The sequence below is a fragment of the Pollachius pollachius genome (genome assembly GCF_949987615.1).
Source record: "Pollachius pollachius genome assembly, chromosome: 10".
In the NCBI taxonomy this organism is placed as follows: Eukaryota; Metazoa; Chordata; class Actinopteri; order Gadiformes; family Gadidae; genus Pollachius; species Pollachius pollachius.
In genome coordinates, this window is record NC_136943.1 from 3,620,754 (window position 1) to 3,637,002 (window position 16,249).

Sequence of the window (16,249 nt, forward strand, 5' to 3'; positions counted from 1 at the left end):
TTTATACTACAGATAATTGGGTATATTCATAATTTGCTGTTCTGATTAATTAATCATTTTCTTTCTTTAATTTGTAGTTCTTATAAAGAATAAATTCCTTACTATTTTAATTGTGTAGTTTTTATCATTAAATCATTTTTATGGATGTTGCTATTTGTGGTTATTACGAAGAATCTTTTCCTGGGTCTTTAATGTGTCGTTCTTATGAATAATAATTTCATGGTTGTTTTCTAATAAAGTAATCAATATTCTCAATTATCTCAAGAATATCAAGTCATTCTAATTACCCGAATATTCCTCATGAAGTGTTCGGTTGCCGTGTTAACAAGGGGTCAGACACTTTTTAAGACACAGCTTTTTAAGTGAAATGAGACAGAGGTTCATCACACACACACACCTACAAACACACAAACCTATAAAGCAATAACTAAGGACAGGAGTGACCACACCCTGGTTTTCGTCATAGAAACCAGTGGTTCGATCAAAAAATGATTTGTCCTGACTGTGAGGCAAATAACAAAACCAACAGAATCTCAAGTTCTCATAAACTACAGAATATAATAAAATATAATAATAAATATGAATATGAAATAAATATGTAAACATGAAAAAATGAAACAACTCAATACAAACTCAATTCCACGTTTTCCAGGCGTCCAAAAAGACCAGATACAAAATAAACCAACATACAAAATACACCATACACCATGCAACATACATGAGAGAGAGAGAGAGAGAGAGAGAGAGAGAGAGAGAGAGAGAGAGCGAGAGAGAAGGAGGACAAGATGGTCTTCGTGGCTACTGGATATGCTGTCATAACCCCAAACACTCACTCTCACATACGCACGCACTCACTCACTCACTCACTCACTCACTCACTCACTCACTCACTCACTCACTCACTCACTCACTCACTCAGAGAGAGAGGCTATGAAAGGCCGTTTCAGAGCAGGTGAGAGAGGAGGAGGAAAAGGAGGAAGGGTTCTCCTCTTCCTTTGAAGACTAAGGTTCCTGGACCTTTAAAAGTCATAAGCTTTTGAAGGAATGTTTGCTGGCTTAACTACTCAGTGAAAACGTTTTGGTTTTGTTTCATCATTTAAAATGCTTTCTCCAGAGCCAGGGAAGGGTAAAGGGATGATAAATAATCTGAACAAAGTTGCCATTTATTTTAGGCTAGAATTTGAAGTTTCAATGTCCTCAAGGGATCCTCAATCCTCCTGAGGGAGCTTAAACTTACACTTCTACCAGCACACAATAACCCTACAAGTACACTTCTACCAGCACACAAGAACCCTTCTACCAGCACACAAGAACCCTACAAGTACACTTCTACCAAGCACAGGCACCCTACACGTACACTTCTACCAGCACACAAGAACCCTACAATTACACTTCTACCAGCACACAAGAACCCTACAAGTACACTTCTACCAGCACACAGGCACCCTACACGTACACTTCTACCAGCATACAAGAACCCTACAATTACACTTCTACCAGCACACAAGAACCCTACAAGTACACTTCTACCACGCACAGGCACCCTACAAGTACACTTCTACCACACACAGGAACCATACAAGTACACTCCTACTACACTCAGGAACCCTACGATTACACTTCTACCATGGACAGGAAGCCTTCAAGTACACTTCTACCAGCATACAGGAACCCTACAAGCACATTTCTACTAACACACTTCTACCGGCACACAAGTACACTTCTACCAGCATAAAAGTGCCTACCTACAGGTAGCATAAAGTGTACCTGTAGGTAGCAGCTATGCTCTTGTTCTGGAGATGGATGGGTCAAGCCAAAGCCCTCCCAGGTCAGGAGGCTGTGGGGGAGCTGGTGGAGGTCAGGCTGTAGGAGCGTCAGCGTCACCGGCTCTGGATGCAATCTGCCAAAGGCTTATCCTCGGAATTTCAATGAATTTCCGATCGATGGAGCAGAGCCTCTTCCTATGGATGTGTCCGTCTCAGGGCTTAAGCTCAACCTGCGCTGTATGGCGTGACGGAGGTGGGTCACTCGGAGACTCTGAGCACACAGTACCGCTTTTCCTCTCGGTCATGAGGCCTCAGAGTGGACCTAATGAGCTCCAGATGGTGGGGGAACAGGGACTCCTGACCACCCTGAGATGAAATATTCAGGCGGGCTCCTGTTTGGTGGCTGAGCTGAAGGCCCGAGGGGGGCCAGCAGACACGAGGAGAGACGTATTAAGGTCACCGGCTCGTCACTGGAACCAGCCCCCTCCCTACTACATCTGCAGACCAGACCTGTGTCTGATGGTTCAGTGGGGCGTCTCGTGGTCCTGCTCTACGCCAGGGACAGGGTGGTGGTTCTCCAGGTTCTCCAGGTCATCTGGGTACCGTACTGTAGTGGTGAGGCTGTGTTATGGAAGACCTGATTAAAAATGTGAGCGGGTTGCTGATCGACCTGTGTGCAGAAGCAAATTTATCCTTTTGAGAACCAATGAGGCTGAAGACAGAGCGAGGCTTTAAAGGGACGCCGGTCCCTATGCGTGTGGAAAGGTGTGAAGGGGAGGACATGAGATGGAGCTGGTGCCCTGAAGTAGGGAACACCTGCACCACACTGAGCCAATGGACCGCATGGACCCACGGACGAAAGGGAGGGGGGGGGGGGGGGGAGAGAGAACGAGAGGAGGGGAGAGAGGGGGGGGAGGGGAGAGGGGGGAGAGAGAACGAGAGGAGGGGAGAGAGAGGGGGGGGAGGGGAGAGGGGGGGAGAGAGAGAACGAGAGGAGGGGAGGGGGGGAGAGAGAACGAGAGGAGGGGAGAGAGAGGGGGGGAGGGGAGAGGGGGGGAGAGAGAGAACGAGAGGAGGGGAGAGGGGGGGAGAGAGAGAACGAAAGGAGGGGAGAGAGGGGGGGGAGAGAGAGAACGAAAGGAGGGGAGAGAGAGGGGGGGAGGGGAGATGGGGGGGAGAGGGGGAGAGCGAGAACGAAAGGAGGGGAGAGAGGGGGAAGGGGAGGGGGGGAGAGGGGGGGAGAGCGAGAACAAAAGGAGGGGAGAGAGAGGGGGGGAGGGGGGGAGAGAGAGAACGAAAGGAGGGGAGAGAGAGGGGGGGAGAGAGAGAGAATTAGAGGGGGAGAGAGAGAACGAGAGGAGGGGAGAGAGAGGGGGGGAGGGGGGGAGAGAGAGAGAGAACGAGAGGAGGGGAGAGAGAGGGGGGGAGGGGGGAGAGAGAGAACGAGAGGAGGGGAGAGAGAGGGGGGGGGAGGGGAGAGGGGGGGAGAGAGAGAACGAGAGGAGGGGAGAGGGGGGAGAGCGAGAACGAAAGGAGGGGAGAGAGGGGGGGAGAGAGAGAGAGAACGAGAGGAGGGGAGAGAGAGGGGGAGAGGGGAGGGGGGGAGGGAGAGAACGAGAGGAGGGGAGAGAGGGGGGGAGAGCGAGAACGAAAGGAGGGGAGAGAGAGGGGGGGAGGGGAGGGGGGGGAGAGCGAGAACGAAAGGAGGGGAGAGAGAGAGAGAACGAGAGGGGGGGAGAGAGGGAGAAGGGGGTGAGAGAGAGAAAATGAGAGAGAGAGAGAATTAGAGGGGGAGAGAGAGAGAGAACGAGAGGGGGGGAGAGAGGGAGAAGGGGGTGAGAGATGGTCTTCATAATCCCAAACACTCATTCTCACTCTCACTCTCACTATGGCTGTCGTCTCTTCAACAGCACCTTCTACGATTAATTAATCATTAATTATTCAGTAGTACTGATACTGTCCAAGAGAGGGAGGGGGGGTATGGAGAAAGAGGAGAGGGAAATTAAGAGAGGGAGAGAGACAGCGAGGAGAAAGAGAGAGAGGGGGAATGAGACAGAGAGGAGGGAGAGAGAGGGAGAGAGAGAGAGGGGGGGAGAGGGAGAGGGGGAGGGAGAGAGAGAGAGGCGAGAGAGAGGGAAAGAGACTGAGAGAGAGAGGGAGAGAGAGAGAAGGGGGAGAGGGAGAGAGAGAGGGAGAGAGAGAGGAGAGAGGGAGAGAGAGAGGAGAGGGAGGGAAAGAGGCGAGAGAGAGGGAAGAGAGAGATAGGAGAGAGAGGGAAGAGAGATATGAGAGAGGGAGAGAGAGACAGAGGGTGAGAGAGGGAGAGAGAGAGAGGGGAGAGGGAGGGAGAGAGAGAGAGGCAAGAGAGAGGGAAGAGAGAGATAGGAGAGAGGGAGAGAGAGACAGAGGGTGAGCGAGGGAGAGAGAGAGAGGGGAGTGAGAGGGGACTTGATTGTCTATTATATTTATTTTTTGCTTCTGACTTGTTTTCGGGGCACAGTGGAATGTTGAATGAGCTGACATACACACACACACACACACACACACACACACACACACTAAAACACACGTACACACAGACATAACGTCTGTCAATCAAAGCTGAACTAGTGTTGGCAGAGGGGATGTGGGTGGGGCCTGTTATCGCAATAACCAATGAGGATTAAATCCACACACATAATAACAAAGTGAAGAGGGGGGGGGGGGTCCCCCCCTCCTCTTCAATAAATCACAAACACACACACGCACCCCCCCCCCCCCACCCCCCAACACACACACACACACCTCTCTCTCATCTCGCTCCTCATTGGCTGTTCATTGGCGCCTCGGCTTCAGTAGCAGGCGCATGCAGCGGCGCGCGGGACGTCAGGTGACTGATGTCAAACGGTTTTAACCGTATTAGAAACGGATTTCAACAGCTTTTAACGTGTCCTAACGGTCTCAACCTGTTCCCGCCTATTTCGACGCTTTCAACGGGTTTGGACGTTTCTTTCCGGAGACTTTACCGGACCCGTTTTTCCGTCTCCACGGAGTTCTGCGCGGTTCGGTTGGTTCGTTCCCGTCAGATGAGTTCGCGCTGAGCTCCTCTTCCCGCCGACCCGGGGTCGTGCGCGTGTACGTGGCCGGACCCGGGAACATGCACGTGTACGTGGCCGCCGCCCTGCTGACGGGAGTCCTGGGTGAGTGACGGGGTTAGGACCCAGACCGGCACTCGGGTCCTGGGGGGGTTAGGACCCAGACCGGCTCTCGGGTCCTGGGGGGGTTAGGACTCAGACCGGCTCCTTGGTCCTGGGGGGGTGGGGGGGTGTTACGGTGTTAGGACTCAGTCAAAACAGACCAATCAAAGTTCTCAGACCGCACGCTGGTGCGCGTTATCTAACCGTTTATAAAGAGCGTCCCGCGCTCCTTGTCTCGCGGACTCTCCGATGACGTCACCGGGTTACCTTATTGCGTTAGACCCCTGGGACTCAGACCGGCTCCTGGGTCCAGCGGGGGGGGGGGGGGGGGGGGGGTTAGGACTCAGACCGGGTCCCGGGTCCTGGGTCCTGGGGGTGGGGGGGGTTTACGGTGTTAGGACTCAGTCAAAACAGACCAATCAAAGTTCTCCGACATCACGCTGGGGTGCGACATATAACCGTTTATAAAGAGCGTTCCGCGCTCCTTGTCTCGCGGACCCTCCGATGACGTCACAGGGTGACCTTATTGCGTTAGTCCTCACCTCTTAACCCTTATAACCCTGACCCTAACCCTTACCCTTATCGCGTGTGTGTGTGTTGCGTTAGTCCTCACCCTCCTAACCCTTATAACCCTAACCCTGACCCTAACCTTAACCTTGAATGTCTTAAATCAAGTGAAAAGATTTCAACAAAGTTAAAATGTCTAAATGTAAACATGCACACCATTAAACGATTAGCTCGAGGGATAAAGTTTAAATACATTTGAGAATATATAGAATATAAAATATAGAACAGCTGAGCCGGTCTGATGAAGTTTGAAATGTTTAAATCAAGTCAGTGTTACGTGTGTGTGTGTGTGTGTGTGTGTGTGTGTGTGTGCGTGTGTGTGTGTGGGTGGATGGGTGGGTAATCAATTGTAATAACAATGATAATAGATAGTTTTTTACAGCGCTTTTCAAAGTACTCAAAGACGCTTTACAAAAAGGAATACACACAGACAGTACAGACACTCAAACAAAAGGCAAATAAACAACACTACAACAATAGACAAAACATTAAGAGAGAGAGAGTGGGTGGAAGATGCCAGAGGATGATTTGTCAGACGTTGTAGGTGGTGCTGAAGAGATGGGTTTTAAGTATACTTTTGAATGAAAGGACTGTATCCGAGTTTCGGATGGCCAGAGGGAGGGAGTTCCAGAGGGCAGGGCCGGCGACGACGAAGGCTCTGTCCTGGTAACCAGGAAAAGTGTGTTATTGACGTTATTCTTTCACATCTAGTTAATCAAGATAAGCTCAGACAATGATAAGGCTTGTGCCGTTGGACTCCTTGGAGTATCATCTTTCATATGAGGTATGGTTTGTGTAGATAGCATGGTGTGAAAAATATATATTTTTAAGCATGTTAGCATTTAGCTTCTACCGGGAGTACACCGGATATGTAGGAAACACCTAGCCTCTAGCCATATAAACGGGGGTCCCCACACGCAAACGCCCCATATATAACAATCATATTCAAATCGATTAATCATTTAAGCTCCAGTGAAACACAAAATACAGTAACCATTTAAGCTTAGCATTGTGTTTCTAGGTTAAATATTGACGTTAGGCTCCACGACTTCCGAAATGGTTAGCTATTGTGATAGGAACTTGGGCTAGCCTGGGTGTACTTCTCACGCTCTAGCCTCAACGAAAGTCAATGAGACCAGATTCTGTTCGATGGAAGATCAAAGTGTCAGAGAATAGACCAAGCCTGAAGTAGTTGAAGGGCCCTATTTTAACGGTCTGAAACGCAAGTGAGAAGCGCGAAACGGAAGTAGCTCTGTGGGCGGATCTCTGGCGCTGCTGCTATTATACCGGCGGATAAATTACTCTTGCGCCCGATGCAAGTCTAAAATGGGTCGGTCTGAATACCCGTAGGTGTGTTTTGGGCGTAACATGCAATAAACGTGAAATAAGAGTGCCATCTCCCATCCCCTTCAAGAGCCATGAGCGCATTTGAACCAGACGAGTTGCTATTTTGACAGCGCGTTTGCAGTCTCCGATGAGACAGATGTTCAGTTTATGGCCAAATAATATGAACAAATTCACACATGGAATAGCGTTTTCTTCTACAACTTCAGAAATACTGAGTCGTCATGTAAATATTGGCAAAGAAACACACATATGATATGCGGTCCTGTGGCCACAGCTGGGGGTCTATTTAATGATATGCGGCAATACATTAACAAACATCGTTTCTTACCAGTATTATATACATTATTGTTATCGACTTGTGTTCATAATATGCATGTGTCCCCCCGTTAATATTCATTGCCATGGACTGTATTATGCGTTACGTGTTTAGTTTGCGTGTGTTTAAACAGATGGGTGCACACACGCGCGCCCGCATTCATTAATTCTTTTAAACACACACACACACACACACACACACGAGCACCACCCGCATTCATTCATTATTTTTAACACTCACTCGCGGTAAAACGATGTTTTCTCACGATCAAATATTCATCAATCCTAAAAGTTAAGGGCTTGTACACGATGTCTGTGGCAAGAAAATATGTGTTTGCTGTACGGTGTTTGCAGATGCATTGATTTAAAAGTACAACTTATTACCGCTGTTTCAGCTGTTCTTTCCCAAATAATTTAACCCACTGTGGCGATCACAGGTGTGGACGCTAATTCAGATGCGCAAGGGATTCTGGGGGGGTTCATTTATCCTGGGGGTTTGGACCCTTTCGGGGACAGTGTGGTTGTTAGGTTGAGTGGGGTTAATGGGTTGGGGTAGTTAATTAGGTGTGCGTTGTTACTTGTTAACATGTTGTGTGTGTGTGTGTGTGCGTGCGTGTGTGTGTGTGTGTGTGTGTATCGCTGCTGCCACCGTCACCGAGAAGGACATGTTCGTTTGTTGGGTGCACTGTTTACCATGTTTGATGTTGGTCGTAAATAAAGGCAGTCCGGAGTCGTGCGGTGTATAGGGCACGGAACTGCATAATTGGTTGAACCTGGGCTCACGTCTCGTTCTTCCCGTGCTGCTCGCCACACGACGTTATCATTTACCGAAAAATGAGATTTTGTTTTGGATGGCTGGGATATAGCCTAATTTGCTCGAGTTTATTATTGTTTCCATTTGAACGCATGACAACAAAGTGTTTCCACAATCTGCATCAATATCATAATATTTCAATTAGGCAAGTCGTTTGCGTGTGTGCTGTTTATAGCCTACTGTGCAAGCTTATGTCGCAGTTCCGTCCTGCCATGGTACGTCAAATAGCAACACCAACTGCGCTATCCGCTAGTGCACTTAGACCAGTTATTTTTCGGTCACTGCTTTATCGATCTGTAGGGTAGCACCATGTGTCATTTGCGGCGGAGCACACCTCTGCTTTTTGCCGACACGCCTCTCAGGGCGCAAACCCTCGACCCTCGAGCTTTAGAAAGTAAATTGTGCTGTATGCAAGATAGGGCCCGAAGTGTCAAAGAATGGGCTCCAATTGACTCCCATTTGAAAAATAATAATTTAAAAGTAGAATATCTTAAAAAGTAAAAAATATATCTAGGTGAAAAAATACTATAGGTGAACAACTGTGGAAGGCAGCCCTCACCTAACTACTGTAATAAAAACTCATATTCTTACCTCCTGTAACATAACTCCTGTTATGATGGATGTGTACATTGACAGACTGCACACTGAGCCTCACTATGACTGTCTCTCCTCCTAGCCGATCAGATAACAGCCTTATAGCTTTTACAGCTGACAGGATTTAGATGAGTTTTGTATACTCGTCACACAATCCAGTTCTAAACCGAGCTAATAATAGAAGCGTAGGAGATCTGGGGATGAATGGCTGAGAACCTCATGTGTCGTATTCTCCTCAAAAGCACGTTCAGTCCAACCGGGGGGGAAAACTGAAGAGGGGCGTTCCCTGGCTGATGTCCCTCTCATCGACCGTAACAATGGAGAAGACCGACAGCGACTTGCAGCTGTGGGCGTCGCACTCCCAGCTCGCCCTGGCTGCAAATTATGAGATGAAATATCGGTTAATGGCACGCTATCGCCCACTGAGTGTAGTCCCCGGCACCAGGCTCTGAGACCTCCCTGGTCCCCATCCTGTAGTCTGCTGATGAGACAATTGCTTCCCCCCCCCCCCGACCCCCCTCATCCTCTGCGGGCTGTTCCTGCTGACCCCTCGGCCCACAGGGTGCATTCACACTACCTCTGTCCGCCGACAGATCTCATTGACTTTGCATGGGACGCTCTCGAAATGCATTGTAGGTCCGTCCGTTCTGTCGGCGCCCTGGCCTGCGTCAAAAAGTTGAGGATTGTTCAACTTGTCAGGCAGCGACGGATCCGTCATCCAATCAGATTATGCAAATACACTCCACGAGAATACTGGATCCATTTTGCAATAACAAGCGGGAAGAAGCAGGAAAAATCGGACCGTAATAATCTTTCTAAAGAAATGTGGAATCGATAGGATGGTTTTTTAGTCACCTGTTGTTTGTGTCATCTTTGTATTTGTGTCCACACACCGGCTTTGCAGCGGGGAGCGATTTGAATGGCTGCAGGCTGCGTCTACAAAGACTAGTCCCCTATACGTCAAACACGCCCTCGGTCATCCGTCGACAGTCGCATGTAGTAGTGTGAATGCGGCCCTCAACCTAAACACCTCTTTCAGTGCCGCTAGCTCCTCATGCACGGAGCAGCGGAGACTCGTGCTGTGGATTAATTACCTGCAGAGCACTGGGTTATTGTTTAAATGACTTTGGCAGCGAGGCGGAAAGGCCAAACCCAGCCAAGGGGTGAAAGCGCCCAATCACAGGTCGCCCCCTACCTTTGGTTTTAATTCAACAGGAGGACGTGTGGTCTTTATATCACCTGAGCTGCTTACACAATTAGAGCTCTAAATTATTAATTCATTCAGGTGCAGTCTGTATAATTGAGTGGCATCTAGCAGGACGGACTTGGCAAAACATTTATTTGATGTCATAAGTATGTTTGAATAAGTGTATGATCCCTGTCTCTAATAATGGGTATGTGTTACCCTATAGTGAGCCTTTGTATCTGCATAGGGAGGGGTCCTCTGGGAGTCTCTGCAGTAGCCCAGAGCGGACACATGGCTCTATGGGATGATGGTCTATCATACTCCATAACAATGGAGCAGGTGGAGGTCTAACAGGTGGAGCAGGTGGAGGTGGAGCAGGTGGAGGTGGAGCAAGTGGAGGTGGAGCAGGTGGTGAAGGTGGAGGTCTAACAAGAGGAGGTCTAACAGGTGGAGGTCTAACAGGTGGAGGTCTTACAGGTGGAGGTCTAACAGGAGGAGGTCTAGCAGGTGGAGCAGGTGGAGGTCTAACAGGTGCAGGTCTAACAGGTGGTGAAGGTGGAGGTCTAGCAGGTGGAGCAGGTGGAGGTCTAGCAGGTGGAGGTCTAGCAGGTGGAGCAGGTGGAGGTCTAACAGGTGGAGCAGGTGGAGGTCTAACAGGTGGAGATCTAGCAGGAGGAGGTCTAGCAGGTGGAGCAGGTGGCGGTCTAGCAGGTGGAGGTCTAACAGGAGGAGAAGGTGGAGGTCTAACAGGTGGAGGTCTAACAGGTGGAGGTCTAACAGGTGGAAGTCTTACAGTTGGAGGTCTAACAGGAGGAGGTCTAACAGGTGGAGGTCTAACAGGTGGAGGTCTAACAGGAGGAGGTCTTACAGTTGGAGGTCTTACAGGTGGAGGTCTAACAGGTGGAGGTCTAACAGGTGGAGGTCTAACAGGAGGAGAAGGTGGAGGTCTAACAGGTGGAGGTCTAGCAGGTGGAGGTCTAGCAGGTGGAGGTCTAACAGGAGGAGGTCTAACAGGTGGAGGTCTAACAGGTGGAGGTCTTACAGGTTGACGTCTAACAGGAGGAGGTCTAGCAGGTGGAGCAGGTGGAGGTCTAACAGGTGGAGCAGTGATATAGAGTGGAACATGGTGTATTTCTATGTATTGAAGGTGCTATATAAAAATAATTGTTATGGGTATCATTATAATTGCATTCCTGAAATAACCCGAGTGTACACAGGCCTACATGGGGAACAGAGGACACAGGCCATTGAAGAGATGTTGGATTTGCATCACAGTTTGAATTGATTAACACCAAGTGGTGATGGAAGACAGAGAGAGAGATGTTTACAGAGACGTCTGGGATCTACTGCTCCTTTCGACAGGCTGCTGCCTGGGCTGCTATTAATCCATCAGAACCGCAGAAACCTGTTTCCTCTGAGGGAGAAAGAATGTGACTGTTTTCCATATGCCTGCATGTAAACATACTGCAGCCCCAAAGAGCCCTCACTCTTACTTTTATTGATAAGTACCTGAGGCAGGCAGACAGTAAGCACTGAGTGGTGCCTCCCCCAAGTCAATCCAATTTCTCTTGGTCCATCCCAACCCCCCTCTCTCCTCTCCCCCCCCCCCCCTCCACTCCTTTCCACTCCTCTCCTCTCCTCTCCTCTCCTCTCCTCTCCTCTCATTTCCTTTCCTCTCCTCTCCTCTCCTCTCCTCTCCTCTCCTCAGTTGGATTGTATCGCAGCTTCCCATTTCAGTTTCTTTCAGGATAAAACAGGAGGAAACTGTTCTGCTCACACAGAGAAAAACAACTGGAGAATCCAGCAGTGAATGTATTCATGTATTCATGTAGCACATGTCATGGTAGAGTGATCATTTGAGAACATGTGATAGTTGAAGTGATGTCTTTGATCAGATATTCTCTGCCCAAAGAAATGAAAAACATTGTTCAAAAATAGATGGTTTCAAGATGTTGAACTGGTTCTGCCTGTGAGATAATCCTCCCCTCTTGCTGCTGTCGGTGAATGAACCTCTGTATCAAATCGTATTCCTTTAATCCAAATTCAACACTCATAATAATGCAGAACACGATTTACCCCACAGAACAAGGTCACCAAGGGTTGAGTGTTGATGTGCTGAGTATTGATCTGTTGAGTATTGATGTGTTGAGCATTGAGTATTGAGTGTTGAGTATTGAGTGTTGAGTATTGCGTGCTGATGTTGAGTATTGAGTGTTGAGTGTTGAGTATTGAGTATTGTGTTGAGTGTTGAGTATTGAGTATTGAGTGCTGATGTTGAGTGTTGAGTATTGAGTGTTGAGTATTGAGGGTTTAGTATCTATGTGTTGATGTGTTCCAGGCTCGAACCTCACGCGGCCAGGGGGCGTGGCTTGTCCTCTTGGCTTCTTCCCCTGTGGAAACCTCAGCCTCTGTCTGCCCCAGCTGCTGCACTGCAACGGCCTGGACGACTGTGGCAACCAGGCGGACGAGGAGAACTGTGGTACGGCTCCTCCTCTCCTCCTCCTCCTCCTCCTCCCCTACCTCTTCCTCCTTGTCCTCCTCTTCTTCTCCTCTCCTCTTCTCCGCCTCTTCCTCCTCCTCTTTTCCTCTTCTTCTCCTCCTCCTCCTCCTTGTCCTCCGCCTCTCCTCCTCCTTCTCCTCTTCTCCCCCTACTCCTCATCGTCCTCCTCCTCACCTCCTCTCCCTCTGACTTCCTCCTCACTACACGCCTACAGCTGTTGACCTGGCACAAGGTTTGAGGCGATGCTCTTCAGTTCCAATCATTAACAGTCCCAAAACATCGGACTGACTGAGCCTTTCTCCCTTGAAGAGCTCAATATCAGCATCAAAGCCATCGGCCTGGACAATATATTCACAGAGGAGATCAGGCAGTTTGGACCTCTCACACAGAAGTGGGTCCTTGAGCTGAGAAAAAACTGCATGCTGATATGAAACATCCCAAATATCTGGAAGAAAACAAAAATCATCGCTCTTCTAAAACCCGGTAAAGATCCAGCATATGCAAAGAGCTTCCGGCCAATCTCCCTGCTATGCCACCCGTACAAGCTGTTTGAACACCTGTTCCTCAATGGCTTACCTCAAGGTAGCTGGGACAGTGCCTAGATACACACAGCCTGTTAATATCTAGATACATACAGCCTGTCAATATCTAGATAAATACAGCCTGTCAATATCTAGATACATACAGCCTGTCAATACCTAAATACATACAGCCTGTCAATACCTTGATACATACAGACCTGTCAATACCTAGATGCATACAGCCTGTCAAAATCTAGATATGTACAGCCTGTCAATATCTAGATACATACAGCCTGTCAATACCTAAATACATACAGCCTGTCAATACCTTGATACATACAGACCTGTCAATACCTAGGTACATACAGGCCTGTCAATACCTAGGTACATACAGCTCTGTCAATACCTAGATGCATACAGGCCTGTTTATATATATTTGTCAAACTCTTAAATTTCCCTTGAGGTCCTACCTTCCAGCTGTCAGACAGAGAGAGAGAAAGCGAGATAGAGAGAGAAAGAGAGACAGAGCGAAAGAGAGCTCTAGTCTCTCACTCTGTAGAACCAAGGTAATTACGTTCCTCAGACCATGAGTCCTACTATCTCCGGGTTCTCCTGACACTATTTCTCTCTGCCTCAGCCCACACCTCAGTGTCGTCTGAGGAAGGGTCTTGTTGTTTTGTAACTTTATTTGACCCCAGGAGCCTTGGGAGCTGTAACTATATTTCCCAAAAGTATCCTGACATGATAGACGTGCAACAAGTCATTAAAAGTTTCCACAGACAACAAATACCATTTCAGTTCAAATAGGGGAGGGGAAACATGGATATTCATAGAGACATTCAGGGGGCAACATTAAACCTCCATGGAAGCTCTTAAAACATGTGCAGAAATCTGTTCCTACATTCTGAGGTCAGTCAGAGGACATTTGACCTGTCGCCAAATTCACACCCCATTCTGCAGCCTCTCGGGATACCCACTGTCTGTGTTACATCCCCAAACACACTATTTAATCATGTTTTGGGTTTTTTACACAAACAACATAAATCCACCATTAAATTGTTGTATTATGGCTCCTCCCTGTTTTTTTTAATGTAGTTGTCCGAGCTGATAGTATAGTTGAGTATAGTTGAGGCTGGAATGTCATTGGCTCATCTGCGTTCTGAAGGCGGAGCTTAGTGACAGTTCAATTCAACGTGGACGGGCGAAAGGGCTGCAAGCTTTGGTCCTCAGCTCTCTGCGTAGGTTAGGAACCGATGGAAATAGAGACAAGGGTCGGTCCCACTTAAAGAGATCGATGTGGCCCAGAGCACCTGTATAAATACCTGCTGCAAGTGGATGAGAGAGGAACCGTGACCTGGTCATACAAGCAGCCAGTGTGTTAGCAGTAGTAGTGACCCTCGGTGCATCCTGATAAGCCATATACAGACTCTGTGATGTGTCAGAGTGTTAGCAGTAGTAGTGAACCTTAGTGCACGCCGTAAGCAATGATTGGCATAAAACAAGTTTTTTCGGGACCAGAAGAAAAACAAGACTTATTTCGAAAAAATAAACCAAGTTTTTCCTGTAGTTTGTTGGTCTGAATTAAAATGTGTTCATTAAAAGACAAAGTCAATAAGGAAGCATTAAGGAGTCCCCCTTTCAATCTCAATTTCCTTTCCCAGCTCCAGACGACACCATGAGATTGGTTTGTTTGCGTTTGGCCCACCTCCAGGCAACCCTCCCTCCTGTTTCAGAGGGACCAACGGCAGGCTGCTCCAACTCTGTACATATGTTACAGTGCATCATGCCAGTGTTTACAGAGCCGTGGACACAAGGCCCGCCATGAAAGGGTTGTCATTCATCTCTCTACAGGACAAAGCTGTGAACCACCTTAGGCCATCTTACTGCGTATTGTCCTGGAGCTAAATCTGTGCAGGTTTTCAGGTTTTTGGCACAACACTTCTAGCTTCAAGATGTTCTTTTATGCTTGTTTCTTTGGCAGAGGATCAACGTATAACGTTGGAAGACGCTGCCAGCTAAATTATGATTCTGACAGAAGTAAATATGTAAAAGAATACTGCTAACTTAATTATTCAGGGTATTTACTGAATTCATCTGTTGAGTCCTTCTGAAAACTGTCCCTGATACACATCTCTGAATCCAAGACTCCCAGACACATTTTCACGTCCTGCTCTCTTCTCCCCTCCCCTCCTCTCCGGTCCTCTCCCCTCTCCTCTCCTCTCCTCTCATCTTGTCCTCTCCTCTCCTCCTCTCTCCTCTCCTCTCTACTCCTCCTCCTCCTCCTCCTCCTCTCTCCTCTTCTCCTCCTCCTCTCTCCTTCTCTCTGTTCTCCTCGATGTTCTGTGTAATCCAGTGTGTACATATCCCCGTACGCCTCACAGCCGGGGGTAACGCAGAGATCATCACATTCTTATCTTGTGCATCAGAAGTCCCATCAGCGATCCTTAGAATCAGTCCTATTGTGCCTCCACACGTCTGCTCACGGATGGGTGAGATGCTTCTGATTGGATGACCTTTAATTACCATTGTCTGTTAATCTGCTAAAGTAAACATCCTCAAACATGTGCCAGGTGGCTTTCACACTGTTGGTATCATTATTTCTCTTTACTTTTATTAGTGTGTTGTATTCATCTAGTTGTACTTTAGCTCATCTAGTTGTACTTCAGCTAATCTATTTGTACTTTATCAGTGTCATTGTGATGGTGAGTTGAACTAGTGTTAGCTTTACATTGAGCTCAGGCCAAGCTCAGTGTAAAGCTAACGTTCCTCTAGTTCTACTTGTAGCTCAGTGTACAGCTGTTCTTCAGAGCGTTCCTCTAGTTCTACTTGTAGCTCAGTGTACAGCTCTTCTTCATAGCCCAATGCTCCTCCAGTGGGCCAGCAGGGTGCATGCTGGGATCGTTCATTGTGACAGAGGTGTGCAGGACGGTGTGTTGAGGAAACAGCTGGACGGGTGGGCTGCCGACAGACGGCAGCAGACAGATGAACCGCCTGGTTCCTCTGTGACCGCCTGGTTCCTCTGTGAACCTGGTTCCTCTGTGACCGCCTGGTTCCTCTGTGACGCCAGGTTCCTCTCTGACTGCCTGGATCTTCTGTGACCGCCTGGTCCCTCTCTGAAGCCTGGTTCCTCTCTGACCGCCTGGTTCAACTCTGACCGCCTGGTTCCTCTGTGACGCCTGGTTCCTCTCTGACTGCCTGGTTCTTCTGTGACCGCCTGGTTCCTCTGTGACGCCTGGTTCCTCTCTGACCGCCTGGTTCAACTCTGACCGCCTGGTTCCTCTGTGACGCCTGGTTACACTGTAACGCCTGGTTCCTCTGTGACGCCTGGTTCCTCACTTACCACCTGGTTCCTCTCTGACAGCCTTGCTCCTCTCTGACCGCCTGGTTCCTCTGTTAGCGCCTTGTTCCTCTGTGACGCCTGGTTCCTCTGTTAGCGGCCTGGTTCCTCTCTGACCGCCTGGTT

General features: G+C 48.6%; 1 protein-coding gene across 1 annotated transcript in view; it reads left to right on the forward strand.

Annotated features, from left to right (window-relative positions):
- Window positions 1-1,627: 1,627 nt before the first annotated feature.
- Window positions 1,628-16,249, forward strand: part of rxfp1 (relaxin family peptide receptor 1) — a gene marked incomplete at both ends in the record, with an annotated part of 51,327 nt that continues 36,705 nt past the window's right edge. Inside the window, 3 exons of the mRNA XM_079744829.1 lie at window positions 1,628-1,646; window positions 4,832-4,945; window positions 12,104-12,244. Coding sequence (XP_079600955.1) covers window positions 1,628-1,646; window positions 4,832-4,945; window positions 12,104-12,244 — 274 coding nt within the window. The remainder of the gene's footprint in view (window positions 1,647-4,831; window positions 4,946-12,103; window positions 12,245-16,249) is intronic.